Raw genomic sequence first — 26,970 nt, 5'->3', positions numbered from 1 at the left:
ATGTCAACTCAGCCTCACTCAGCAACAGGACCGGGGCTCTATTTACAGATCTAGACCAGTGGTTTTTAAAGTGTGAGGCGGGCCTCCCCTGGGGGGCACCACAGAGCTTCAGGGGAGGTGAAGGGGATAAACTTATAGTTTCTATAGGGACTATGCTATAGAGCAGTGTTACTCAACCAAAGAGCCAAATTATTGAAAAATACCTTTGCAAAAGCCACAGTCTAAGAGGTGAAAAGAGGCAAAAACAGCTTGAAGTAGCAATAAAAATAGGTTAAAGGTGGCAAAAATGGTCAAAAAGCAGCAAATAATGGTTGAAAATGGGCGAAAAAGTAGAAAAATGGTCAGAAAGTAGCAGAAATGAGTGAGAAGTGACAAAAAAATGAGCAGAAAGTGACTAAAATGGGCAAAATGCAGTCAAGCGTGGCAAAAATGGTAAAAAAAAGGGGAAAAAAGTGGTGTGTAATAGCAAATGGTAGTTTAAATGCTTGAAAAGTGACAAAAACATGGAGAAAAAGGGCAAAAATGGGATCAAAGTGGCAAAAACAAGTGGCTTAAATGGGCAAAAACAAGGAAAAAGTGGTATTTAATGACAAAAGGTAGCTTAAATGGGTGAAAATTGGGAGAAAAATGGTGAAAAAGGGCAAAAATGGGATAAAAGTGGAAAAAATGGGGAAAAAAAGCAAAAAGAAGTTGTAAAATGGCCAAAAAAATATAAAAAAGGGTTTTCAATGACATTCTAACTGAATAAGAGGGAAAGGCAGATGTTTAAGGACATTTGCAAACCAAAATATCCAAAATATAGCAATGTTAAAAATGTTCAAAGATCAGACATAAACGTTTGAAATGTTGTTTATTTATTTTTTTTTATTTGAATCCTTTTGTGTTTTGGGGTCCACCGAATGAGTCAGTTCTTCTTAGGGGAGGCTCACTCTCACACACTTTGAAAACCCCTGATTTAGATTATTTGTCTCAGGTCAGTAATAAGAGCCAGCTTTTCCTTTTTCATGTCTTTAAATCAATAATTAAAAGGAAACTATCTTCCAGTGGGGAGCCAGCTCTTAAAGCTCCTCCTCCTCCTAACTGGGGAACCAGACCGGGGTAGAAGAGCCCCAGGAATGCTATAAGAGCTGCTGTTCCATGAGAGGAGGGTGAAGTGAAGTCCTCTTAGTATCTGATTGGATGTCAGTGACAGGTATAAATAACCCTGACAACAATGCAGCAGGTGTTCCAGGTGTGCTACCTCTCTCTGCAGCTGGCCGACCGTCACTGTGAGGTTGAGCATCAGTTTGGTGACGTTCTCCAGCTGGCTCTGCAGGAGGTGGATGGAGTCGGTCTGTTTCTGATCCTGATGAAAGGGTAAAACATCTGTTAGTCAGAACAAACACAGAAGTGCTTCCTGTTTACGCTTTGACTCAGCTCGCTCTGATTGGTGGAAACCTACCTGCTCCTCGGCAATGCGGGACGTGTTCTGCAGCTTGATGATGGTCTTATTGAACGCTCTCTGCATCTCCTCCATCTGTTTACGGTATCTGTGAAACAAATGCTCAGCTGTTATCACGTTAGCGCTCATGTTTAGAGTGTGAAAGGGTTAAGGACGAGATCTCAGGGTCAGAGTTAGACAACTCTGGTATCTGTATGATTCCACCTTTAAAAACCCTGCAAATGAGATCAGCTAAAACGGCCTCATCTTTCCTCCACTCTGAAGAGGCGACAGCAGCTGTTCTACATGCTGCAGCTCCTCTGGACAGAGCAGAACGCTTCTCTGAAGTTAATGCATGAATGCAGGGCTGTACAGTGTGACATATATGCTGCACATGCTACAAGAAAACCAGGTTTTCACTCCTCATAGCATGGCTGCCATGACAAAGTGGGAGAGGTGTGCATGCCAGGCTCGCAGACGTGACTTTAGGTTTTATTAAAGCCACAAAAACTTCAGACTCAACTTTGATTTGAGATTTGGAGTTCATTAGTGATAGATTTCATTTGTTTGTTATTTACCATTTAACTCTGAAGTTGCTGATGTTATCATTACACTGCAGCTTCATAGCTTAAGTGTGATTGGACAATTGAACTGGGCTGCAAGTAATCCATAAAAAAGACCATAAGAACCTCAAACTTGCACTTTATTCTATTTCTCAGTTTGACTAGGAATGCACAGTACTGGGGTTTATCCAATATGGACATACTAACAAATTAATTATTTTAGCAATATATAAATGCACAGACCTAACACTTTATCAATATATAAATGTAGTTTAGATCTTCAGTACTTGAAACACAGTTTAAGGATGAACACAGAAACAGACTTCAGCTGTCTGCTGGTCCTTCCTAAAGTTTAAAAAATGATGAAAACAAACTAAAGGATTACAGCAGCATGACAGGAGCTCATTAGCTCCTCTGTCTGATCTCAAGGTCTGATTTCCAAATCATACAGCTCTAATCATCTTCAAGCACCAACAATTAAAGTTAGTCAGCTTCCTGCAGTTTGACTGTTTTGTGTCTGAATGTGGAGATGAACAGTCAGCGTCTCTCTTCTCTGCTACACCCCAAAACCTTAACAATGATTGGCTGTTAGCTTTGTTGGACATTAATGGAGGGCTGTTGTTTAGACCAGTGGTTTTCAAACTTTCTTCACCCAAGGCACACCTTAGGTTAAGCTAAAATCTGAAGGCACACCACATTCATATCAATACAAAATAGACATTTTAAATATAACAGTCAAGGTGGTCCGTAAGGGGGATAAAGTGGAGAAGTTTCTGGTGCCCAGACAACTGGGGGTAGCAAAAGTGGGCAAAAGGTTCCTGAAAGGTGGCAAAAATTGGTTAAAGTGATGATAAAACATGGCAAAATTGGATAAAAAGTGGCAAGACAATGTCAAAAATGGTGAACAATTGGCATAAGGGGCCAAAACATTGGTTAACAGTGGCAAAACATGTTGAGAGAGTCAAAAATGGGTTACAAGTGACCAAAAGGGTTAAATGTTGAAAAGTTTGGTTAAAATGGTTTAAAAGTGATTAAAAAATGGGCATAATTAGGCAAAAAAGTGGACAAACAAAGGCAAAGTGAGCATAAATTAGCAAGAATGTGGTAAAAATGGGTTGACAGTGTCAAAAAGGTGACAAAATAGGTAACAAGTGGCAGAAAAGGGTTAGAGTAGCTAAAACATGGTAAAAAGTGATGGAAAAAATTGGCAAAAAATGTCCAAATAATAGCAAAAGTAGGCAAAAACTGTCTAAAATGGGTTAAATGTGGCAAAAAGTTGCAAAAAATTGCTCAAAAGTATTTTTAAAAATCAAAAAAAGCAAAATTGCAAAAAAGGTTTAAGTTGACAAAATAGGTGGCAAATGGGTAGAAAAATTGGTTAACTTGGTTAAAAGTAGCATGAATAATGATCATTTCAACACCAATTTCAACTCAATAATAGCTTGCCAAATGAGGTAACTGTTAGCCAGGATGCTAGCACCAATGCTACTGATCCAACACACTGACATCATCAATAAATCACAGCTGGAGAGGGTCCACTCTCTGGGGTCTTCAGAGGTCCAGCCAGATTCCCAAGGCACACCTAGACTTGTCTCAGGTCACACCATTGAGAACCACTGGTCTAGGCTGTTTTGGTTTTCAAGTATATTTACATACTAAACATATATTTTGGTTACATGTTGATTTTAGAGATGTAACACACATTTTACATATCATTGTGCTACAGGATTTCTGTTCTGTGCTACGGGACTGTCAGCCTCTGTAGCACCAGTGCTACGGCTAAAAAAGTCAACGTAGAGCCCTGAAATGTGTTGAATATTCAGCTTCATGTATGTGTTAATAAAACAGCTGAGGTGGGAGCATGTCTCATGTTTGGACCAAAAGTAAAGTGTAGGGTCTGCATGACATTGATCATGAGGACAGGAGCAGCTACCATGACCACTATGTGGCGCTGCAGCACCAGGCATGTTATTCTCCATCTCTTCTAAACAACACATTTATCTCACATGAAAAACAGAGATGTGGCCTGAAACTGTCACATTTCACTCTATAAAGGGACTGGAAACACGGAAAAACTGCCATGGGTGCTTTCAGGGGGTTCAGATTTGTCATCAGACAATCCAATCCACAACTTGGACCCAGTTAACGGCCCCTGCCTTCCTCTCTGGCACTTCACCGGATGTAAACACGAGAAGCTCAGCGGTGGATAGGCTGTTAGTGTGTAGTAGTAGGAAGACCGTGGTATGCCGCTCTCACTGATTGGTCCGTCCCTCAGGTGTTTCTTACCTCTGGCTGAGCTCCTCCAGGTATCTACTGGATAGACTCATGTTCATCTCCAGCGCTTTGATCCGGTTGTTGAGTCTCATGAAGACGCTCTCTTTCTGACTGGAGCCGTGCACCGCTGCCCCGTTCAGCATCACGCCGTTCCCGTTGTAGTCTGCCCCGTTCTGCAGCTCGGCGTAGAAGTCCGTGGCTGTGCGGTGGTTCCCGTTGGAGCTCAGTAACTCCTCATCCACAGAGTCCTCGCCGCTCTGGGAGAGGGCAGGGTCGCCGTGCTCTCCGTGAGTCTGTGGCGTCGGATGTCTGTGAGGGTCCCCGCTGTCTGAGGGGGGGTCAGTCTGAGGGGGAGTGGGGGGCAACTCTGTGGGAGGAGGGATCAGGTCCTCTGGCCTGGTTACCGTGGGGAGAGGCTGTACGGGCACCTCCTTCACTGGGGGGACTACCAGAACTGGAGCGGGGGTCTCTGAGGCTGCAGGCTGCGAGGGGGTGCTCACAATGAGGGTAGGCGGGGCATTTCCGGACAACTGTGTCTCTGGGATGGCAGCAGCTAAGAGAGGAGGGGTAGGGGCGGGGTCAAGGGCGGCGTCCTTGACAGGGGGCAGTGGCTTTTCCTCCGAGGTGGGGGTGGGCATGGTCTGGGAGCTGTGGGGGGGCAGGGAGGAGGTCCTGCTGGGCTCCAGGACGATGACCAGCTCTGGAGCGTTGGAGTCGGGAGCGCTGGTGTCCTGGTCCTTGATCGGAGCCTGGACAGGTTGCTCAGGCTCTGGCACCGGCTCCTTTTGGGGCGGGGCCTCTTTCACAGGAGCTGGGACAGGTGTAGGTAGCAGAACAGGTGTGGTCGTGATGGAGGGGGTGTGGGTCTGCCTCCTCCTCAGGCTGCGTAGACGCTCCTTGGCGAGGCGGGCAGAGCACCAGCGGTGGAGCAGCTCTGGCAGCGTGGCCATGCAGGAGAGAGAGAGGGAGGAGAGCGAGGAGAAGGGGCAGTATGCCTGACTCTCCCACGAGTTCCTGTCCGCCTCCTTTCTCGGCTCCTCCTCCTTCAGGTCCTCCTCCTCCGCCTCCTCCTCCATCAGGGTCACTGTCGACCGCTGGGGCTCCTCCTCCTCTTCCTCCTCCTCCACCACCAGAGTCACGATCTGTCTGAGCTCCTCTGAGTCTGACGGCGAGGGGGGAGGAGACGGAGAGTCAGCGGAGACGGACGAGTCTTCATGAGGCTCACGGTGATCCAGGTCTGCAGGATCCAGCCTGGAAATAGTAAGAGGGGAGAAAATGAGTCTTTGAGTTATGGAAGGCTTTATAGCAGCGGTGTCAAACTCAAGGCCCAGGGGCCGAATCCGGCCCATGATACAGCTACACTTGGCCCACGTGATCATATTTTATTAGAACTGGCCCACTAGAATAAGGTCTGCAGATTTCCTCCAGTCTAAAAATGTAAACTTAAACTTTGATTTATGCAATAAAAATCTTGATGAAGACTAAAATAAATAAGAAAAAAAGTAAGGATTTAAAAAGGAAATTATTTTTCTTTTCATATTTTCAGTTTTGCATATCACAATCATGAATTACACTCATGATTTTGATTTTTCATGTCCTATTTCCACCTTCAAGGTTCACAATTTTAAATTTTCTCTCATATTTTGACGTTTGAAACACATCCTATTTCAAATATTTGCCTTAAAAAACTGTTTTTATGAGATTTAATTTCATTTTTGATAGGGATGCATGCTATTGGATTTTTGCCAATATCCGATATGCCGATATTTACAGATTCATTTTAGCCGATATCGATATCGATACCGATATTTAAATATGCTCTTTGGACGAGAGATTTCAGTCCTTTCTGACACACTAAGGTTTGAGGATGACCAAGAAAACAAACGTCAGTCCTTAAAAACACTTGAAAGTTTAAAGAACAAGGAAAAATAAAGAAATACTTCCATAGACTGTTAGTTCAGCCTAAAATTCCTCTAATTTATCAGTTTATATGGACAAAATGTACAGCCGATACATGCTGGAAAACACAGAAAAATCGTATGAAGATACCGATATTTACCTCTTTAAGCTAATATCTGCAGATACCGATATTTACCTCTTTAAGCTAATATCTGCAGATACCGATATTCGTCTTTTTAAGCTAATATCTGCAGATACCGATATTTACCTCTTTAAGCTAATATCTGCAGATACCGATATTCGTCTTTTTAAGCTAATATCTGCAGATACCGATATTCGTCTTTTTAAGCTAATATCTGCAGATACCGATATTCGTCTTTTTAAGCTAATATCTGCAGATACCGATATCAGACCAATAATATCGTGCATCCCTAATTTCTGACCTTTTAAACTGCTGAATTTGATTTTTTTAAATTCAGATTTCGAGCCTTAAAATGATCATTTTGCCTTTTTTTAAACTCAAAACAGTTTTTCATAAGAGACAAGTTATTTTTTCATAATTCAGTGCTGATAAAAAATGAAGTTGGCTGTTCATAGTTAAATGTGGACCCTGTTACACCCTCAGGTTAGACCTAAATTCATAATCCCCTGTCGTGGTTGAATTTGACACCCCTGCTTTATAGAAACTCAATTAGTTTTATTATACTAAACTCAAGGCCCGGGGGCCAAATCCGGCCTGTGGAACAGTTCAATCCGGCCCGGAGACTAAGATGATCTCATATTTCTGTTCTAACTGTCCCATCAGTCTGACGTCTGCAGATTTCCTCCAGTACAAACATGTGAACTTATCCTGATGATTTAAGATCTCCTTATTAAGTCACAAAATCTTGTCCGGAATGTGGGAAAAGAAATCAATTTGTGTTTTAATCTCACATTTTCAATTTAGCATCTCACAACTAGGACTCCAACTTAGAATTTTCACTTTTAATTTCATACTTTGAGCATTTCAACTCATAATTTGACTTCTTACATAACATTTTGAGCTTTAAGACTCATAATTCTAATTTTTTCATTCATATTTTGATCTTTTAACCAATTATTTTGTATTTTACCTCATATTTTCAAACCCAAACTTTGACTTCATAATCACATAGTCTGACCTTTTAAACTCATGATTTTAAATTTCCTTCTAACATATTTACATTTTAAAAAACATTATTTTTCAGTTCAATATTTTGACCTTTTTAAACTAATAAATTTTCTTTTCTCAGATTGTGAGCCTTTTAACTCATCTTTGTAACTTTTTAAATGTCAAAATCATTTATCAGCTTTTATCAGGTTTTTTTCATATTAAATTAAATGAAATAAAGCTGACAGTTTTTAGTTTAAAAGGTGACCCTGTTAGGCTCTCAGGTTAGACCTTAGGTTAGATCCATGGAGGTCAGCAAAATCATGGTTCATTGTGAAGTTAAGCTGTGAAAACCACATTTTATATGTGACCTAAATAACAACCACTCTTATCAAAGAAACAAATATCTCTTTCTATTTATTTGTGTGGTAAATAGCCTTCTTAAAATGAAAACAACTTTCTTAAAAAATATTTGAAATTGGTAAAAAATTGCTTAAATAAGTTAAAAATGGCAGAAAAAGGTTGGAAAGGTGTTGAAATTGGATTTCTAAAGAACATAAAGTGGTTAAAAGTAGAGCCCAGGTGATATGGGATTTTTGGGGCTGATACCGATAATGAGGGCTAAAAAAAGCCGATATATCGGCCGATATATGAAATAAGAACATTGATACACAGGATATACACTGTACATGAACACAAATGTGGACATGTGAATAACCAGTTGCATTTAACTTTGTTTATTTCACAAAGATGCAACTTAGACGACATTAAAACGCTGTATAATAGTCTTATACAGTGGCTGTGGACCATATTAGTAGTGATGCACAATAACTATTTTATTGAACCGATAACCGATAATTTCCTACTCCTGATGACCGATAACCGATAATAACAGATATATTTTTTTCAATTGTTGCTTAAGCCAGAATTAAAGCGAGCTGATGTTTTACACAAAGATTAAAAATATGCACTGACATCAGTCATCTCAGAGATAGGTTAAGAAAGTAAAGTCCACCGTGGTCTGTGGCTAACTTCTGTTCATAACTTCGATCAGACTGAATGAAACCAAACAGAGCAGGCAGGTACACGTCTGTGAAAGTAGCGATGGATCAGGAGACTGTCAGACTGATGATGTTGTAATGTTGCCTCTTTTGACTCTGGCAAACTTTCTGCAGTTTTCAATGCCTGCTTACAATCAGCACTCTGCCTGGTATTAGCCGTTGACTCATGTTGTTGTCCTAAGGCTAGTGACTGCTGCCACTTTATTTTAACATCATTAGGATGATGACTCTTAAGTGACTTATAAGATCCGTCGAGGACTTCTTTCTACTCTTTGCGACCTTTGCAGGGCAATTTCTACACACACGGTTGTGTTAACCTCCCCGTAAATACTGAATAAGGCCACCGTGTTGTTAGCATTTTAGCACAGGGCTGCTACTTTCTCTTCTTCTCTGGTGCTTTAATAGCAGGTCATGTACTGCAGCACCACCTGCTGTTGGAATGTGTAGTCTCGTGAGAAAGAAAACAAATGCCAGCACTGCCGTGCTGACAAAAATATAAATGTTGGGCTCGTTGTAATGATATCGGACTGATAAGAATGACGTAATAATTTCCTGTTATCGTGCACCCCTACACATTAGACAGGAAAATGATAAATGGAGAGCCATATTTACATGGTTGTGGCAAATATGCACATAGCATATGTTTACAATGTGTTTCTTGATAACCCTGAGGAAGGCCACAAGTTTAAATGTGCCTTTTTTATAAAGTTGTTCTCTAAAGATCTACTATTAGTGAAGCTTTCTGTCTCCACACTGGTAGAATATGTCACAGGAAAGATAAACACCGTATGAATGCTTTTCTGGTTGGTGCTTTTCAAAGTAAAAGCCCAGTTTAGCATTTCTTTAGAGAAACTCCATTCACTTTTACAGAATGCTTTTATTTTGAATAGTTCCTGACAAACTTTCACTGTACACTAAATCAGTCGCTTTGAGGGGGGTTTGTTTAAACTTATGGAGAAGGACAGGGCTTTCAGAGCAGAGAGATGCGACTGACAGGCAGAAAACTTGTGCCCTGTGTGAAAGCCGCACCGGCTGAACCTGGAGCTGACACAGGCGGCACACGCGAGCAGCAAAACACGCTCCCAGTCTGAAAGGGGCAGTTGAGTGAGTCCGACTGCAGCAGGGACTGCTGCGCGAGGACTGGGCTGTCTGTGAGTGCTAAGGGACGGGGAATAGCCCACGGCAGCAGCTGTTGCTCACTGAGAAGAGCAACAACGCTACGTGCTCTCACGACAGAGTCTCCAAAACTCTCCTATATCACCAGAAGAAGTCACTAGATTTGTCGCTAGTCGCTTTTTTGAAAAAGAGTCGCTAGAGGGGTCTGAAAACTCGCTAAATATAGTGACAAAGTCGCTAAGTTGGCAACACTGAGTGAGGGAGAGCTGCTGCTGCACTCTGCGTCTGAGGGGGAGGGGCCAGGCACTTGGGCTGAGTCCAGCAGGGACACACAGACAGAATCCCCACGCAGCAAAAAAATCATATATTGGCTACATATTGGCCGAAGTAGATTAATCTGTGATACACCATAATCAGCCCCATTAATTGGCCCGCCGATCAATCGGTCAGGTTCTAGTTAAAAGTGGCAAAAATTAGATAAAAGTGGCAAAAAATAACCAAAAATTGATTAATGGGATGTGGACTGGGATGAAAAATTTATATAAACTGGCAAAAATGGGATAACTGTGGTTAACATGGGCAAAAAGTGGTTAAGGAGGCAATAATTAGGCAACAATAGGCAGAAACTGGTTTAGAAGTGCCACAGGCAGAAAAAGTGGTGGAAAGGGTGTAAAATGGACACAAATAGGTTTTAAGTGGCAAAATCGGTGTTAAAAAGTGATGAAAATGGTGACGAAAGTGTAATTTAAAAAATATTCTTAGTTTTACAAGGCATCTGGTGACCCCCCTCTTAGTGTCTCGGGACCCCAGACGGGGTACCAACCCCAAGGTTGAGAACCACTGCACTAGCACACAACACACGCCCCTAAACCAGTGATGACACTGTGGTAGAAAATATACTGGTGATGGTATTCAAACTGGTTTGTAGGGCTGAACGATTTGCAAAAATAATCTAATTGTGATTATTTTTCCCAATATTGCGATTTAATGTGTGATTATTTTTAGGTTCCCAATCTTATGTGCTGTTAAACAAACACAAGCAGTAAATCAGTCTTTATTAATAAGAGCACCATATTAGATAAATAAAACTAGGAATACATAACTTTCAAAAGGAGAGGCGATTTTGATTCACATGGCAAATTTGATATCAATTGCTACGTTGAAGGGGATGAACTTTTTTGTTCTTCTTGTTGTGAATAAAAAAAACACATAAATGATTAGGATTTTTGTAAAAAAAAAAAAAAAAAAAATCCACAAAAGAAACTCTGCATAGAGCAAAGATACTCAACGCGTCGCTCTTGAGCCACATGTGACTCTTTTGTGATGATTTGTGGCTCTTTTATGTTTTAATGTGAAATATTACCCCCCCCCCCCAAAAATAAATTTAAAATTTTTTTTTGCCATTTTCACACATTTCAGCTATCTTTTGCCATTAAATATCCTTTTTTCCTTTTTTGGGGCCATTTTGCAACTTCTTTTGCCACTTTTACCCCCCATTAATTCCACTTTAATCCATTTTTTTGCCCTTTTTCACAATTTTTGCCACTTTTTACCCACTTAAATGACCTTTTTGCCATAAAATACTACTTGTTTCATTTTTTTGGCCCATTTTTGCTACTCAGGACTGCTTTTTGCCCATTTTAGTCACTTTTCACTCATTTTTTTTCCCACTTTTGGACCATGTTTTGCTTTTTTCCTACCATTTTCCACATTTTCTCCCAATTTTCACCCCTTTACACACATTTTTGCTGCTTTTTGACCATTTTTGCCACCTTTAACCTCTTTTTATTGCTACTTCATGCTGTTTTTGTCACTTTTCACCACTTAGATTGTGGCTCTTGCGAAGGTATTTTTTCAACAATTTGGCTCTTTGGTTGAGCAGGGTTGAGTAATGCTGCTGTAGAGCATAAAACATCTACTGCAAAAAAGTCTATCTGGTATTCTGACACATTTCAGGTTAAAGAAATATTGCACTGTCTGCCATTAGAATATTGCTGCAGGCCATACTGTGATTTAATCTAATTTGCGATTAACTGCCCAGCCCTACTGGTTTACCACCCACCACTCGCCAGGCAAACCCTCCACCACCATGAAGTGTTGATTTGACCTTTGACCTTCATTTCTAAACAGAGGCCATGAGGACAGAGGAGTGATGTAACCCTGGTGGGGTGAGGAAACACCAACATTGAACCAAAACCACCAGTCTTTGTGGTTGGGTGTTTTTCTTACACTGCAGCAGCGTCCCGAGAGATTTCAGCAGCTTTAGGAGTTTCATCGGAGCCCTCCTGTTTCTCCCCTCGCTCTCTTGTCGTGTTTCCTGAAAATAAACAAACAAACAAACAAGAATTAAAGTTAAACAGGCCTAAGAACGCCTCACTATTGTTCAGATTGCAGTAAAACCACATAACTTGGCAGTAGCAGCAGATTTATGAGTCTGTAGGAGGGCTGCTGTAGGCCGGCCCATGTTTGGGTAAGACTGAAAACGTGAACTAGTCTGGGCTGGTCTGAACTGGTCACTCTCTCTCTCTTTCCTCTTACTCCGTTGGTGTTAATCTAAACCAGAACTACTGGGACAAAAACAGTGATGGGTGACTTTTCTGACTTCAGTTTTAATAAGCTCAGTTTGTGTCGGAGCGTTCTTCTCCTTCACAGACTCTGCAGAACTGTCTTGTTTGGATTTAAGGAGAGAAATCTTTGCATGGGGCAGAATCTGTCCCTCTACCTGGCCTCGCTCTGAATCGCCTCTCTGTGGGGGAGAATGTCGAGGAACCAGCTCTGCGTCAAAGACCCCCCCTCAGCCCTAAACCATCATTCTTTCTGCCAAGAAGGAAACATAGAAAGCAAAGATCTGCTGCTGCAGGCCTCCAGCCACAAACCAAACAAACCGGCTGCTCCCTCGGCACATATATGAACGTACACGTCTATACATGAGCCATGACCCAGTTTTAGAGATAATCTGAACAATATGTGGGAGAGAGAGCAGGAACAAGACTCCACTGTTTGACAGGGAAACTCAGTGTTTGAGAAGTGGAGATGAAAACCAGCAGGATTTCAGGCTGACCGGTCTCTGTGGTCGACACATCAGGAGAGGCTCCATGTCAAACTAACAGACTAGACACGGTCTTTTTACAGACTCATGAGATAATAGAACTTTAAAACACGGTTAACTGGTCTCTGAGTGATGAGAAAAGGCCTCCTCTTTACTTTCATCAATGCAGATGAACATTCAATATGATAAAACACTGAGTAAGGCAGTCTGAGCGTCTAAATTAGCCAGTATTTATCTCTCAGTCTTTAAGTCTCAGAGGCTGAAAACGAAGCTGCAGCTAACTTTAGTTCAGCTGTTTTCTCTCACAGACTTTAAATAAAAAATGTTTCATCCTGTTAAAAATAACAAAGATCTGAGAGAATAGATGGAACGATGAGAGGAGCTCCAGGATGTTTTCATCTCCTTAAGAACGGCACACAGGACCATCTATTTCAGGGCTGAAACCAGAACTCAGACTTTGATAAAGCAGAAACCAGCATCATATCAGTGCCTGTTTAACACCACAGCAACTAAACCTAAGTCCTAGACCACTGATCATCAACTGGCGGCCCGGGGGCCACATCAGGACCCCCAAAGCTTTCTGTCCAGCCCCCGAAAGATCATTAAATTCAGAAAAGGAGGAAAAGAAGGTGTTGTGGTTTAAAGAGTATCTTTTGGCTTTAAATGTCTGCAGCTGTTTAATCCACCCCCAAAACAATATTGAAACAGTTAGAGATTGACTCAACATTTGATCTGATTTCAGGTTGGCAGAAGCTCTGCAAAAATGACCAGATGAAGTGGTGAAAAAGGGTTAGAGAGTAGCAAAAACAGGTGAAAAGTGGCAAAATTGGTTGTGGAGTGACACAAAGGGACAAAAATTAGCAGAAAAAGTGGTGAAATGAGGTTAAAATGTGGCAAAAAATGGTAAAACAGGGAAAAAAGGGGCAAAAGGAATCAAAAATGGTTACAAATGACAAAAAATTATGCAAAAAAACGTAATCAAAAGGGGTTAACAAGTGGCACAACAGAATAAAAGTGGCAAAAAATGGATAGAGTGGCACAAAGGGGATGAAACATGCAGGAGAAGTGGTTTAAAAGGGTTTAAAATCTTGCAAAAAGAGGTTTAAAGAGGCAAACACTCTCAAAAAGAGGTTAAAAGTGTCAAAAATGGGTGAAAAGTGGCAAAATTGGTTGTGGAGGGACAAAAAATGGCAGATAAAGTGGTGAAAAGAGGTTAAAATGTGGCAAAAAAAAGGTAAAACAGGAAAAAGAAGGGCAAATGGTATCAAAAATGTTTAGAAATGACAAAAAATAATGCAATAAAAGTAATGAAAAGGGCAGAGTAGAAGACAAGTGGCAAAAATGGGTAAAAGAGTGGCACAAAGGGATTAAACATGCAGGAAAAGTGGTTTAAAAGAACCGAACATCATCAAAAAGAGGTTAAAAGTGGCAAAAATGGGTTAAAAGTGGCAAAAAATGGTTTTAAAGTTGCAAAAATTGCTGAAAGAGATGTAATGAAAAGAGGGTAAAGTGGCACAATAGAAGAAACGTGGCAAAAAATGGATAAAAGAGTGGCACAAGGGGATAAAACATGCATGAAAATTGGGTCAAAAAGTGGGTTAAAATCTTGCAAAAATTGGGTGAAAGAGGCAAAAAGTATGAAAAAGGGGTTAAAGGTGTCAAAAATGGGTTAATATTGGTGCTAAATCACAATTATAGAGGACCCATTCTTTGGGGTTCTCAGGGGTCCAGCTAGTTCTGCTGTCAGGTCTGTCTCCTTGTGTCCTGCAGCGTTAGCGTTAACAGGGATAGATCTCACTGGTAATGACTGAAAATTTCCTGTGTTTTGAAAGAAAGTACGATAATATTTTAATCAGACCAGAACAGAGCATGTGAGCGGAGTGGAGTGATGAGATTTCCCGCTCCTCGCTCACAGAGCTGTTCCTTGCGCCCGCTCATTATCGCTCCACCTTCCACTCAAATTTCTTCCCGATCCACTCAAATCACTCACCGCTCACTCAACAAAAACACGGAAGCGCATTACCATTACCATCTTCTCGGTTTCAGACACTGGGAAATACTGATGTTTTTAAAAAATGACGATGGTGTTAATATTAGTATATCAACACTGAGCAGGCATCTCAAGTCTCTCGGATTATTCCGGCGGAAAGCCCAGTCTGACGTGCTGGATGTCGCTGGAGCAGTGAAACCAACACGGGATGCTTCACGGATACAAATTCTTGCAGATGCATTCTGGGTGAGACATGCTTCAGGCGCATGGTGTGAGCAGTACCGGAGCGAAATCGGAGCGGGATGGAGCGCAAGATAAGGTGCCGGTCCAGCTTTTTTGAAAAAACCGCTCCGCGCTCTGGCCAAAATCCTTCCGCTCACGCTCCCCACTCGCTTCCGCTCCACTCCGCTCACATGCTCTGGACCAGAATATTTCTATAAGTTTTGTGTATTTGAAAGTCCAGTCCCCAGAGTTTCTGTTGAGACTAAATCTGGCGCTGGTGCAGATGTGGTTGATGACCCCTGACCTAGACCATCACTGTTGAAGATGCATCGACGTCTTTTCCCATCCTAAGACTGTGTTGAAGTTTCTATACGTTTATTAAATATGTCAGAGATGCACCATCCTTATTTCAGCAGAGAGGATTATTCGTCTTTAATGAACGTTTAATTTCACATCCATCTCTTCACTGCTTCAGTGAACGTACTGATGAAACGATTACTGGTATTAAGAACTGATCAAATTTCTCCACAGTTACACTATATTGCCAAAAGTATTCACTCACCCATCCAAATCATGTAAATCAGCTATTCCAATCACTTCCACGACCACAGGTGTATAAAATCATCACCTAGGCATGCAGACTGTTTCTACAAACATTATTGAAAGAATGGCTCGCTCTCAGGAGCTCATTGAATTCCAGCGTGGTACTGTGATAGGATGCCTCCTGTGCAACAAGTCCAGTGGTGAAATTTCCTGGCTCCTAAATATTCCACAGTCAACTGTCAGTGGTATTATAACAAAGTGGAAGCCACTGGGAACCACAGCAACTCAGCCACCAAGTGGTAGGCCACAGAAAATGAAGTGGGATCGGCAGATGCTGAGGTCATAGTGTGCAAAGGTGGCCAACTTTCTGCAGAGTCAATGGCTACAGACCTCCAAACTTCATGTGGCCTTCAGATTAGCTCAAGACCAGTGGTAGAGAGCTTCATGGAATGGGTTTCCATGGTAACAGCTGCATCCAAGCCATACATCACCAAGTGCAATGCAAAGCGTGGGATGTAGTGGTGTAAAGCACGCCACCACTGGACTCTAGAGCAGTGGAGACGCCTTCTCTGGAGTGACAAATGGCGCTTCTCCATCTGGCAATCTGATGGACCAGTCTGGGTTTGGTGGTTGCCAGGAGAACAGTACTTGTCTGACTGCATTGTGCCAAGTGTAAAGTTTGGTGGAGGGGGGATTATGGTGTGGGCTTGTTCTTCAGGAGCTGGGCTTGGCCCCTTAGTTCCAGTCAAAGGAACTCTGAATGCTTCAGCATACCAAGAGATTCTGGACAATTCCATGCTCCCAACTTTGTGGGAACAGTTTGGGGATGGCCCCTTCCTGTTCCAACATGACTGTGCACCAGTGCACAAAGCAAGGTCCATAAAGACATGGAGGAGAGAGTTTGGTGTGGATCAACTTGACTAGCCTGCACAGAGTCCTGACCTCAACCCCGTAGAACACCTTTGGGATGAATTAGAGCAGAGACTGAGAGCCAGGCCTTCTGGTCCAACATCAGTGTGTGACCTCACAAATGTGCTTCTGGAAGAATGGTCAAACATTCCCATAAACTCACTCCTAAACCTTGTGGAAAGCTTTCCTAGAAGAGTTGAAGCTGTTATAGCTGCAAAGGGTGGACCCACATCAGATTAAACCCTGTGGATTAAGAATGGGATGTCACTTAAGTTTATATGAGTCAAGGCAGGTGAGCCAATACTTTTGGCAATATAGTGTACAACCCTCGTTATGTCAACAGAAGCTTTAGAAACAGAATTAAAGGAACAATTAATAGTAAATAAGGTGATGGAAAAACCCCGTAGTGTGAAGAAGGATGTATGACAGAGGCTAAACAAACTTTACGAGGGTTTTTACGAGAATGAGGAGTTGTTTTCAAAGTAGAACTGGTTTGACTTTCTGTGACGAGGCGTGGCTGTTTAAGGAGAATCTAAATAAACATGTCAGGACCTCGTCTCATCAACAGCACTCTTACACTCTCACTACATCCTACAGAGACCTTTGTAAAGGTTCAACAGAAAGGAAAACCTCATTTACAGCTGGTAGATGAGTCAAACAGACCTCTTTACAACAACGAAAGCTTAAAAATTGACAAGTTTGAATGCAGCGTCCCACAGACTCAGAGACGTGGTGGAACATGGCAGTGGTAACGTAGATAGAAAAGGATCAGGACGACGACTGAAGGAGTTTTAGGACATTTAAGGAGAACCAGAATGCTGTGAAGAACAGGAAGATAAATCTAAAGGATGAGTACCTCCTGTGTCTGCTCCTCCCTCCAGCTCTGGTTTACCTCCCAGAACGTTAGCAGCGATGTTGTTTACCATGTTGAGGATTGCATCTGAAGAAATAGGCACACAAACACATGGGAGTTATTTTTCAAAGCTGGAGGTTTCTGGAGAGAAGCTGTGAGACCACAGCTCAGAGCAAAAACACACAACTTTGAAACTTCATCTTCAGCTTCCTGGTCTCCTCTCTCAGACTCTAGCTCCTCTCCTTCACTTCTCAGTCTGCTCTCTCTTTCAGCCTTTCCCTCGTCTTCCTTCTTTCAGTCCACCTGGCCTTTTCAGATTCAAAAACACGTGGTCCTATTCTTTCTTCGTTGTTTGACAGTTTTAGTCCTGAAGGTTTGTGAGAGGAGTTTCAGTCCACTCTAGAGTCTAGACCAGGGGTGTCAGACTCAACCACAGGGGCCGGATTCTGAACTTGGGTCTAACCTGAGGGCCTAACAGGGTCGATATTTAACCATAAAATGTCAACCTCATTTTCACCAGAAATGAATCATAGGGGTAAAAACCTAGCACTGATGATAAATGATTTTGTGATTAAAAGGTGAACATGATAAGTAACAAACTCAAAATCTGAGATAAAAGTCAACTTTTGAAGTTTGAAAACTAAAAACATGACATTTAAAGTCAAAATAAGGTTTTTAAAAGTCAAAAACTGACATAAAATTCCAAATCATGATTAATATGAGGTCAAATTATGGGGTAAACTTCAAAATAATGAGTTTTAAATGTCAAAATATGAATTAAAATTAAATATCATGGGTTTTAAAGGTAAAAAAAGATGAGAAAAAAGACAAAATTATAAGTTTTAAAGGTAAAAACACAGCATTTAAAGTCAAAATAAGGTTTTCAAAAGGCAAATAAGAAATAGAATACTGGAACTATGAATTTAAAAGTCAAAAACCAAGATAAGATTCAAAACCATGATTTTAAGGGTCAAAAAACTGGGATAAAATTAGAAATCACGAGTTTTAAAGGTTAAAAGATGACATTTAAAGTTAAAACATGTTTTTTTAAAAGGCAAAATAAGAAATAGAACACTGAAACTATGAATTTTAAAAGTCAAAAATGGAGATAAAATTAAAAATCATGATTTTTAACAGTCAAAATATGAGGTAAACATAGAAATCATGAGTTTAAAATGTCAAAATGTGAGATAAAATTAAAAATCATGAGTTTTTAGGTAAGAAATGAGATAAAAGTTAAAGTTAGGAGTTGAAACATGAGATAAAAGTCAAAATCATGACTTTAAAAGGTCTAAAAAGGGTTTAAAACTTTAAATTATGAATCTAAAAGATAAAAATATGATATAAAAAGTCAAAGTTATGAGACGTAAAGGTTAAAATATGACATTAAACGTCAAAACCATAACTTTTAGTCATAACTGTGAGATGCAAAATTGAAAATATAGAGAAAACATGAATCATTTTTATTAAATTATTTTCACAGTTTACTTTTTATAATCTTTATGACTCAACAAGGATATAATAAATCATCATTATTAATTTTACATTTTTATACTGGAAGACATCTCCAGACCTCATACTGGTGGACCAGTTATAATAAAAATATTTCATGATCTGGTGGGCCGGGGAAACTACACCACGGGCCGGATTTGGCCCCCAGGCCTTGAGTTTGACACCCCGGGTCTAGTCGAGTGAAAATGCTTAAACTGTGACTAAAACTAGAGGAACATTTTCATGACAACACAAAGACTAAATCTGAAATAGTTCTGGAGTTTTCCTACAGTACCCAGCAGCAGTGGTTTGGAGTTTCATGTGTAAATGCTCTGAGTGTGTGTCGCTCCTGTGTACATACTTGTAGCGGAGCCCAGCAGGTTTTTGGAGGCCTTGTCCTCTGACGGTTGATATCCTGGAGGAAAATCTGAAGGGAAGGACACGCTGAAGGTCAGATCAACAGAAACACATGCATACACTGGAAATCCCTCCCATTAAATCCTGATATAAACGACATTCTTAAAGGAATCTGAGATAGAAAACGACCTCGTCCTGTGGAGGAAAGGCTAGGGAGCTGGTTTCAATGAGTAAATGTTGAACTTGGAGCAGCCATGATCTTGTTTTCTTACCATAGTCTTCATCCAGGTACTCGAGTCTCTCTGAGGGGTACTGAGAATCTGCGATCTCCTCGTACTCCTCCACCATGCTCGTACCAAATACCCTAAAAACCACAGAAGCACACGCTGTTACACAAACAAGAATCAACTATTCCTACAGCACAGAAGAGTCAGACACACATTTGAGGATAAAAACAGCGTAGTTCAACCAGATCAGGTTCTTAGAATCCACGCTAAGTTTACTGATGAGTTTATTTGGAGCTTCTTCTGGGCCAGAGGCTTTGACAGCCCTGTTAAACTCAAACACACGCCCTCAGTGACCCCGCTGACCTGACAAACACATCAGCACATGTTGGCCTGCGTCTTACCGACATCTATCCACAGCATGTTTCTGTGAGACGGCAGATGTGCAGAAAACCTCCAGACATCTAAAACCTCACTTTGAATTCAGTGAATGCAGCAGGGATCAGACTCCATCAGAGACAGACCTGGAGGCAGAGGGCACTCTGGACTTAAGGAGATCTGGAGTCGTTTAAACCCAAAGAACTGCTGAAGGTAAAGGTGTGGTTTAAACCAGGGGTTCTTAACCTTTTCAGCCCGCGACCCCCGAAATAAAGGTACCAGAGACAGGGGACCCCCGAAATAAAGGTGCCAGAGACAGGGGACCCCCGAAATAAAGGTGCCAGAGACAGGGGACCCCCAAATAAAGGTGCCAGAGACAGGGGACCCCCGAAATAAAGGTACCAGAGACAGGGGACCCCCGAAATAAAGGTACCAGAGACAGGGGACCCCCAAATAAAGGTGCCAGAGACAGGGGACCCCTGAAATAAAGGTACCAGAGATAGGGGACCCCCAAATAAAGGTACCAGAGTCAGGGGACCCCCGAAATAAAGGTGCCAGAGACAGGGGACCCCCGAAATAAAGGTGCCAGAGACAGGGGACCCCAAATAAAGGTGCCAGAGACAGGGGACCCCCGAAATAAAGGTGCCAGAGACAGGGGACCCCAAATAAAGGTACCAGAGTCAGGGGACCCCCGAAATAAAGGTGCCAGAGACAGGGGACCCCTGAAATAAAGGTACCAGAGACAGGGGACCCCCGAAATAAAGGTGCCAGAGACAGGGGACCCCAAATAAAGGTACCAGAGTCAGGGGACCCCCAAAATAAAGGTGCCAGAGACAGGGGACCCCCGAAATAAAGGTGCCAGAGACAGGGGACCCCCGAAATAAAGGTGCCAGAGACAGGGGACCCCCACTGTACCTAAAGGTGGTTAAACATGGCTATGCACAATTTGGAATAGTCATGTGCAGACAAGCCGTTCATATGGGAGATAAATGGGAGAGCTTGCTGGCGCCCAGTCTGGGGGCCCATGGAGGTCAGTAAAACCATGGTCCATCATAAAGTTAAGATGTGATATTTATATTTCATAAAATTGTTTAAAAATTGCTTTAATGGGTTAATAATGGCAAAAATGGTGGAAAGGGTGGTGAAACTGGGTTTTAAAAGTAGCAGAAATGGTTTAGGTAAGGTGATGCCTTTCCTCCTGCGATGCCTCAGGTCAGCTGATCTGCTGCTCCTGGAGGTACCGAGGTCAAAATGGAAGCTCAGAGGGGATAGAGCTTTTCCTATCGCTGCTCCCAAACTGTGGAACGAGCTTCCCTCCCACATTAGACAAGCCTCTTCACTGTCCATCTTTAAATCTCGTCTTAAAACACGTTTTTATTCCTTGGCTCAACCCCACATGACACTCTGCTCCTGTTTTAGTGTTTTATTGTTTGGTTTAAGTCATTGTTTCATTGTTCTTAAACTGTTCTAAAACAATGAAAATTGTTTTAGTGTTCATTGTTTAATTGTTTCATCCCTGCATTGTTTTGTCTATTTATGTACAGCACGTTGTTTCAACTGTGGGTGTTTTAGAGTTGAGTTTAGAAGTGGAAAAAAATTAGATGGCATAAAAAAAGGCAAAAATGTGTTAAAGTGGCAAAAATGGGCATAAATAGTGGTAAAAGGAGTTAAAATGTAGCTGAAATTGTTTTAATTTGGCAAAATGGGTTAACTTAGAAAGAAAACGTAGGCAGATACTGGCAGAAATTAGTGAAACTAGCAAAAATGAGCATATAAAATGCTTAAATGGGGTTAAAATTGGGTGTAAAAAGTGGGTAAAAGGGGGTTAATAGTGGCAAAAATGGGTCAACAAAGGCAACATAAAGCTTAAGTGGCAAAAACAGGCAAAAAAGTGGTGAAGAGTTTAAAACTGATAAAAATAGATGTTAAATGGTAAAAAATGTGTCAAAATTAGTGGGAAAAAATGATGAAAAGGGGTAAACATTTAGACAAAATTTGTGTGAAGTGGCAACAGTGTCATTAAAAAGTATATTTGTTTTTTTAGGGCAACTGGAGACCCCTTCTCAGTGTCTCGTGACCCCCAAGGGGGTCCCAGAATCAGAATCAGAATCAGAATCATTTTATTGTCATTGTACAACGTACAACGAAAATTTTTTGCAGTTCTATTCAGTGCTGGAGCAGTTTCTCATTTTATATTGAAACTCCCTGGGATAGGTGCTGTTTTTCAGTCTGTTTGTTTTGGTTCTTATTGTCCTGAACCTTCCAGGGGGTAGAAGTTGGAACAGGTGATGTGCCGGGTAGGATGAGTCCTTCAGGATGCCCAGGGCCTTCCTGTGGCAGCAGGACCTGAACAGCTCCTCTAAGGAGAGGAGAGCACAGCCTGTGATTTTCTGTGCTGTGTTGATGACCCTCTGGAGAGCTGTCTTCTCCTGAGCAGTGCAGCTGGAGACCCACACTGGGATCCAGTACGCCAGTACACCAGCAGCTCCTCAGCCAGGGCGTTGCTCTTCAGGACCCTCAGGAAGTACAGTCGCTGCTGTGTTGGGCTGAACGATTTGCAAAAATAATCTAATTGCAATTTTCTCCTGCAATATTGCGATTGTGATTTGAAATGCGATTATTTAGATTCCTCAGTTTTTCTGCTGTTTGACAAACATCAGCAAGAACTCACTCCATATTAAAACGAGTACATTATTAGATGAGTTTAAACTAGGGCTACATTTAGAAAAAAAACATCTTACTGCCATTTTGGCTACTAAAGCCAATTTGATATCATTTGCTTTAATGAAGGGGGCGATCATTTCTCATATTCTTCTCATTTTTAAGAAGAAAAATAAATGCTTGAGCAAGAAAAGTAAGATTTTTGTAAAAAATAAAATAATAAAAGATAATTGAAGGGTTTTAATAATGTATAAAGCAGTGATACTCAACATGTGGCTCTTTTGTGTCGTAATTTTAATATTATTCCCCCAGAAAACCTTAAAAAAGGGAAACTGTTTTGCACTTTTTCACCCGTTTCTTCACTTTTCACCCATTTAAGCTACCTCTTGCCATTGAATACCACTTTTTTCCAACTTTTTTGCCCATTTTTGCCACTTCTATCCCATTTTTACCTATTAGGACTATCTTTTGCCATTTAATACCACTTTTCCTTACTTTTCTACCCATTCTTTGCCATTAATATCCCATTTTTGCCCCTTTTCACACTTTTTTCTCTGCATTTTCACCCATTCAAGCTACTTATTGTTATTAAATACCACTTTATTCCTAGTTTTTGTCCATTTCAGCCAATCTTGACCGCTTTTTGCCCATTTAAGTAACTTTTCACTCATTTTTTTCACTGTTTTGCCACTTTTGGACCATTTTATGCCAACCGTAACTTATTTTTGTCATTTCTCACCCATTTTTGCTACTTTCTGACCTTTTCCTCCCCATTTTTGCTCATTTTCACCCATTTTGTAGCTTTTTTCACCATTTTGGCCACCTTTAACTTATTGTTATTGCTACTTCAAGCCATTTTTTGCCACTTTTCACCTCTTAGATTGTGGCTCTAGGAAAGGTACCTTTCAACAAATTGGCTCTTTGGTTGAGCAGGGTTGAGTAACACTGGTATAAAGCATAAAGAAAAAAAGATTGTATCAAACTGGTATTTTGACACTTTTCTGGTTAAAGAAATATTGCACTGTCTGGGATTTGAAAATTGCAGCGTGCCATATTGGGATTTAATCTAATATGCCATTAATTGCTCAGCCCTACTGCTGTGCCTTTTCGATAAGCGCTGTGGTGTTAGTTTTCCAGGTCAGGTCATCATTCAGGTGCAGGCCCAGGAACTTGAAGTCCGAGACCCTCTCCACCGTTAGTGTGTATGGGCTGAGGGTCTGTTTCTCCTGAAGTCCACTATTATTTCTTTAGTCTTTGTTGTGTTGAGGACCAGGTTGTTGATGCTGCACCATGATGACGGTTTTTTGAACTCATCCCTGTACGCAGATTCATCTGCCCCTGAGATGAGCCGGACCACTGTCCTGACCCCAAGGTTGAGAACCACTGGTTTAAAGAAGAGAGGAGGAGGCAGAGACCTGAGCGTTTACACCTCGTCTTCACTGAGCGTAATCAGAAGCAGAACCCTTTAAAATGATTTATTTCATGCCTTTATGTTTCAGCCTCACTACAGGAAGTAGTCCAGGCCGAGGCGTCATGTTTCTGGGTCCAGGCAGTTCCTTTAACGTGATCTCAACGATGCTTCAAACTATGCACCGATGTTCACTCTGACTCAGGGATGAACTCATTGATTTTGGATGTCATAGTTCAAAGGTCAAGGTCAGTGTGCCTCATGATCAGCTCTTTCCTACACCTCTATAAACCGGCCCCACCCTGACCAGTGTTGGAGATGGTGATAGATCCTAGGAGCCAGTGCTAAAGACGAGGACGTTTCAGGAAGCGGGAGCATCTTTTCTTACCTGATGAGGCTGAGCGGGCAGAAATGTTCTGATCCAAAGTGCGAGAGGAGTTCAACCTGAAGGGAGAAATCAGAAACTGTCAGACTAAACCTCAGGATGGTGATAAAAACAGAGTTAAAGAATATGTGCCCAAAACCCCCACACCCCCCAAACACCTGAAGAGAATCTCTGATAAAGCTGTGTGTGCCGTTACATCATCAAACATGCATTATGGATTAGAGCTCACCCATTACAGACCATCATGAGCGTGCATGTTAGGCTCTGACAGAGAGGAAGAGTGCTAACCTTTATGTACTTGATGAACATCTGATGCGAGAGGAAGACAGCAGAACGACAGGAAGAGAGAGAGAGAAAGAAAACACAGACAGAGATCAGTAAAGACAGATTCAAGCTACGAGCAGCTCAGGCATCACACACGCTGACGCACATGCTCAGTACGTTCACATGCAGCGAGAAGAGCCTAACTACTGAGTTAATGCAGTGAAAAGTTGACGTTAAGGCCATGTTTGAACAATCCTATTCATCATTCTTGGTTTAAAAAGTTCAAGTGAGGTTCAGTCCTGTTTCTCACTTTAAATGGGACGACTCTAATCAGCAGTCGCTGACAGCGTTTAACGGGAACAGACGTGAGGACAATACGGGACATTCCTACAATTGAAGTGTTAATTGTGGCAGCTATTTTTGATTTTATTCTTAGTTTAGTCTTTAAATCAAATACATTTTAGGTTTAGTCCCATTTTAGTCATTTCTATCCTTTTTAGTTTTAGTCTAGTCTTAGTCCATGAAAAGTCCTCACATTTTAGTCTGAACTTTTAGTCCAAGCATTTATTCTTTTGCCTAAATCTGGTACCAAATCATGGTAATGTGTTCTCTGCCAAACCTGGGGCCCCTGCTTTCTACAGCTGAGAGACAGAATAGATACAGATGTGTTGTTTTTGACAGATTAACCCACAGTGGAGAAATATCAAATATTTAGAATGTCAGACCAAAACTACATTACATTTTAGTCTAGTTTAAGTCATCACAGATCTATTTTTGTTAGATTTAGTCATCACAGATCTATTTTTGTTAGTCTCAGTCTAGTTTTAGTCATCACAGATCTATTTTTGGTAGTCTCAGTCTAGTTTTAGTCATCACAGATCTATTTTTGTTAGTCTCAGTCTAGTTTTAGTCATCACAGATCTATTTTTGTTAGTCTCAGTCTATTTTTAGTCATCACAGATCTATTTTTGGTAGTCTCAGTCTAGTTTTAGTCGTCACAGATCTATTTTTGGTAGTCTCAGTCTAGTTTTAGTCGTCACAGATCTATTTTTGTTAGTCTCAGTCTAGTTTTAGTCATCACAGATCTATTTTTGGTAGTCCCAGTCTAGTTTTAGTCATCACAGATCTATTTTTGGTAGTCTCAGTCTAGTTTTAGTCATCACAGATCTATTTTTGTTAGATTTAGTCATCACAGATCTATTTTTGTTAGTCTCAGTCTAGTTTTAGTCATCACAGATCTATTTTTGTTAGTCTCAGTCTAGTTTTAGTCATCACAGATCTATTTTTGATAGTCTCAGTCTAGTTTTAGTCATCACAGATCTATTTTTGTTAGATTTAGTCATCACAGATCTATTTTTGTTAGTCTCAGTCTAGTTTTAGTCATCACAGATCTATTTTTGTTAGTCTCAGTCTAGTTTTAGTCATCACAGATCTATTTTTGTTAGTCTCAGTCTAGTTTTAGTCATCACAGATCTATTTTTGTTAGATTTAGTCATCACAGATCTATTTTTGTTAGTCTCAGTCTAGTTTTAGTCATCACAGATCTATTTTTGTTAGTCTCAGTCTAGTTTTAGTCATCACAGATCTATTTTTGGTAGTCTCAGTCTAGTTTTAGTCATCACAGATCTATTTTTGTTAGTCTCAGTCTAGTTTTAGTCATCACAGATCTATTTTTGGTAGTCTCAGTCTTGTTTTAGTCATCACAGATCTGTTTTTGTTAGTCTCAGTCTAGTTTTAGTCATCACAGATCTATTTTTGTTAGATTTAGTCATCACAGATCTATTTTTGTTAGTCTCAGTCTAGTTTTAGTCATCACAGATCTATTTTTGTTAGATTTAGTCATCACAGATCTATTTTTGGTAGTCTCAGTCTTGTTTTAGTCATCACAGATCTATTTTTGTTAGTCTCAGTCTAGTTTTAGTCATCACAGATCTATTTTTGGTAGTCTCAGTCTAGTTTTAGTCATCACAGATCAATTTTTGTTAGTCTCAGTCTAGTTTTAGTCATCACAGATCTGTTTTTGTTAGTCTCAGTCTAGTTTTAGTCATCACAGATCTATTTTTGTTAGTCTCAGTCTAGTTTTAGTCATCACAGATCTATTTTTGGTAGTCTCAGTCTTGTTTTAGTCATCACAGATCTGTTTTTGTTAGTCTCAGTCTAGTTTTAGTCATCACAGATCTATTTTTGGTAGTCTCAGTCTAGTTTTAGTCATCACAGATCTATTTTTGTTAGTCTCAGTCTAGTTTTAGTCATCACAGATCTATTTTTGTTAGTCTCAGTCTAGTTTTAGTCATCACAGATCTATTGTTGTTAGTCTCAGTCTAGTTTTAGTCATCACAGATCTATTTTTGTTAGTCTCAGTCTAGTTTTAGTCATCACAGATCTATTTTTGGTAGTCTCAGTCTTGTTTTAGTCATCACAGATCTGTTTTTGTTAGTCTCAGTCTAGTTTTAGTCATCACAGATCTATTTTTGTTAGATTTAGTCATCACAGATCTATTTTTGTTAGTCTCAGTCTAGTTTTAGTCATCACAGATCTATTTTTGTTAGTCTCAGTCTAGTTTTAGTCATCACAGATCTATTTTTGTTAGTCTCAGTCTAGTTTTAGTCATCACAGATCTATTTTTGTTAGTCTAGTTTTAGTCATCACAGATCAATTTTTGTTAGTCTAGTTTTAGTCATCACAGATCTATTTTTGTTAGTCTCAGTCTAGTTTTAGTCATCACAGATCTATTTTTGTTAGTCTCAGTCTATTTTTAGTCATCACAGATCTAT

General features: G+C 40.7%; 1 protein-coding gene across 3 annotated transcripts in view; it reads right to left on the bottom strand.

Annotated features, from left to right (window-relative positions):
* The window catches only part of suco (SUN domain containing ossification factor), a 126,482-nt gene that overhangs the window by 19,073 nt on the left and 80,439 nt on the right, over positions 1 to 26,970 (bottom strand). For 2 of the 3 annotated variants that reach the window (XM_041790843.1, XM_041790845.1), the window contains 9 exons: positions 24,221 to 24,241; positions 23,936 to 23,991; positions 19,149 to 19,240; positions 18,881 to 18,946; positions 17,032 to 17,115; positions 11,692 to 11,779; positions 4,270 to 5,508; positions 1,442 to 1,529; positions 1,241 to 1,345 (listed from right to left, as the gene is read on the bottom strand). In XM_041790843.1, the coding sequence (XP_041646777.1) occupies positions 1,241 to 1,345; positions 1,442 to 1,529; positions 4,270 to 5,508; positions 11,692 to 11,779; positions 17,032 to 17,115; positions 18,881 to 18,946; positions 19,149 to 19,240; positions 23,936 to 23,991; positions 24,221 to 24,241 (1,839 nt within the window). The remainder of the gene's footprint in view (positions 1 to 1,240; positions 1,346 to 1,441; positions 1,530 to 4,269; positions 5,509 to 11,691; positions 11,780 to 17,031; positions 17,116 to 18,880; positions 18,947 to 19,148; positions 19,241 to 23,935; positions 23,992 to 24,220; positions 24,242 to 26,970) is intronic. The other variant, XM_041790844.1, reaches the window with a different exon arrangement.

The sequence above is a fragment of the Cheilinus undulatus genome, linkage group 7 (genome assembly GCF_018320785.1).
Source record: "Cheilinus undulatus linkage group 7, ASM1832078v1, whole genome shotgun sequence".
NCBI lineage: Eukaryota > Metazoa > Chordata > Actinopteri > Labriformes > Labridae > Cheilinus > Cheilinus undulatus.
The sequence above is the reverse complement of the archived record's forward strand: the minus strand, read 5'-3'. Positions and strand labels throughout refer to the sequence as shown.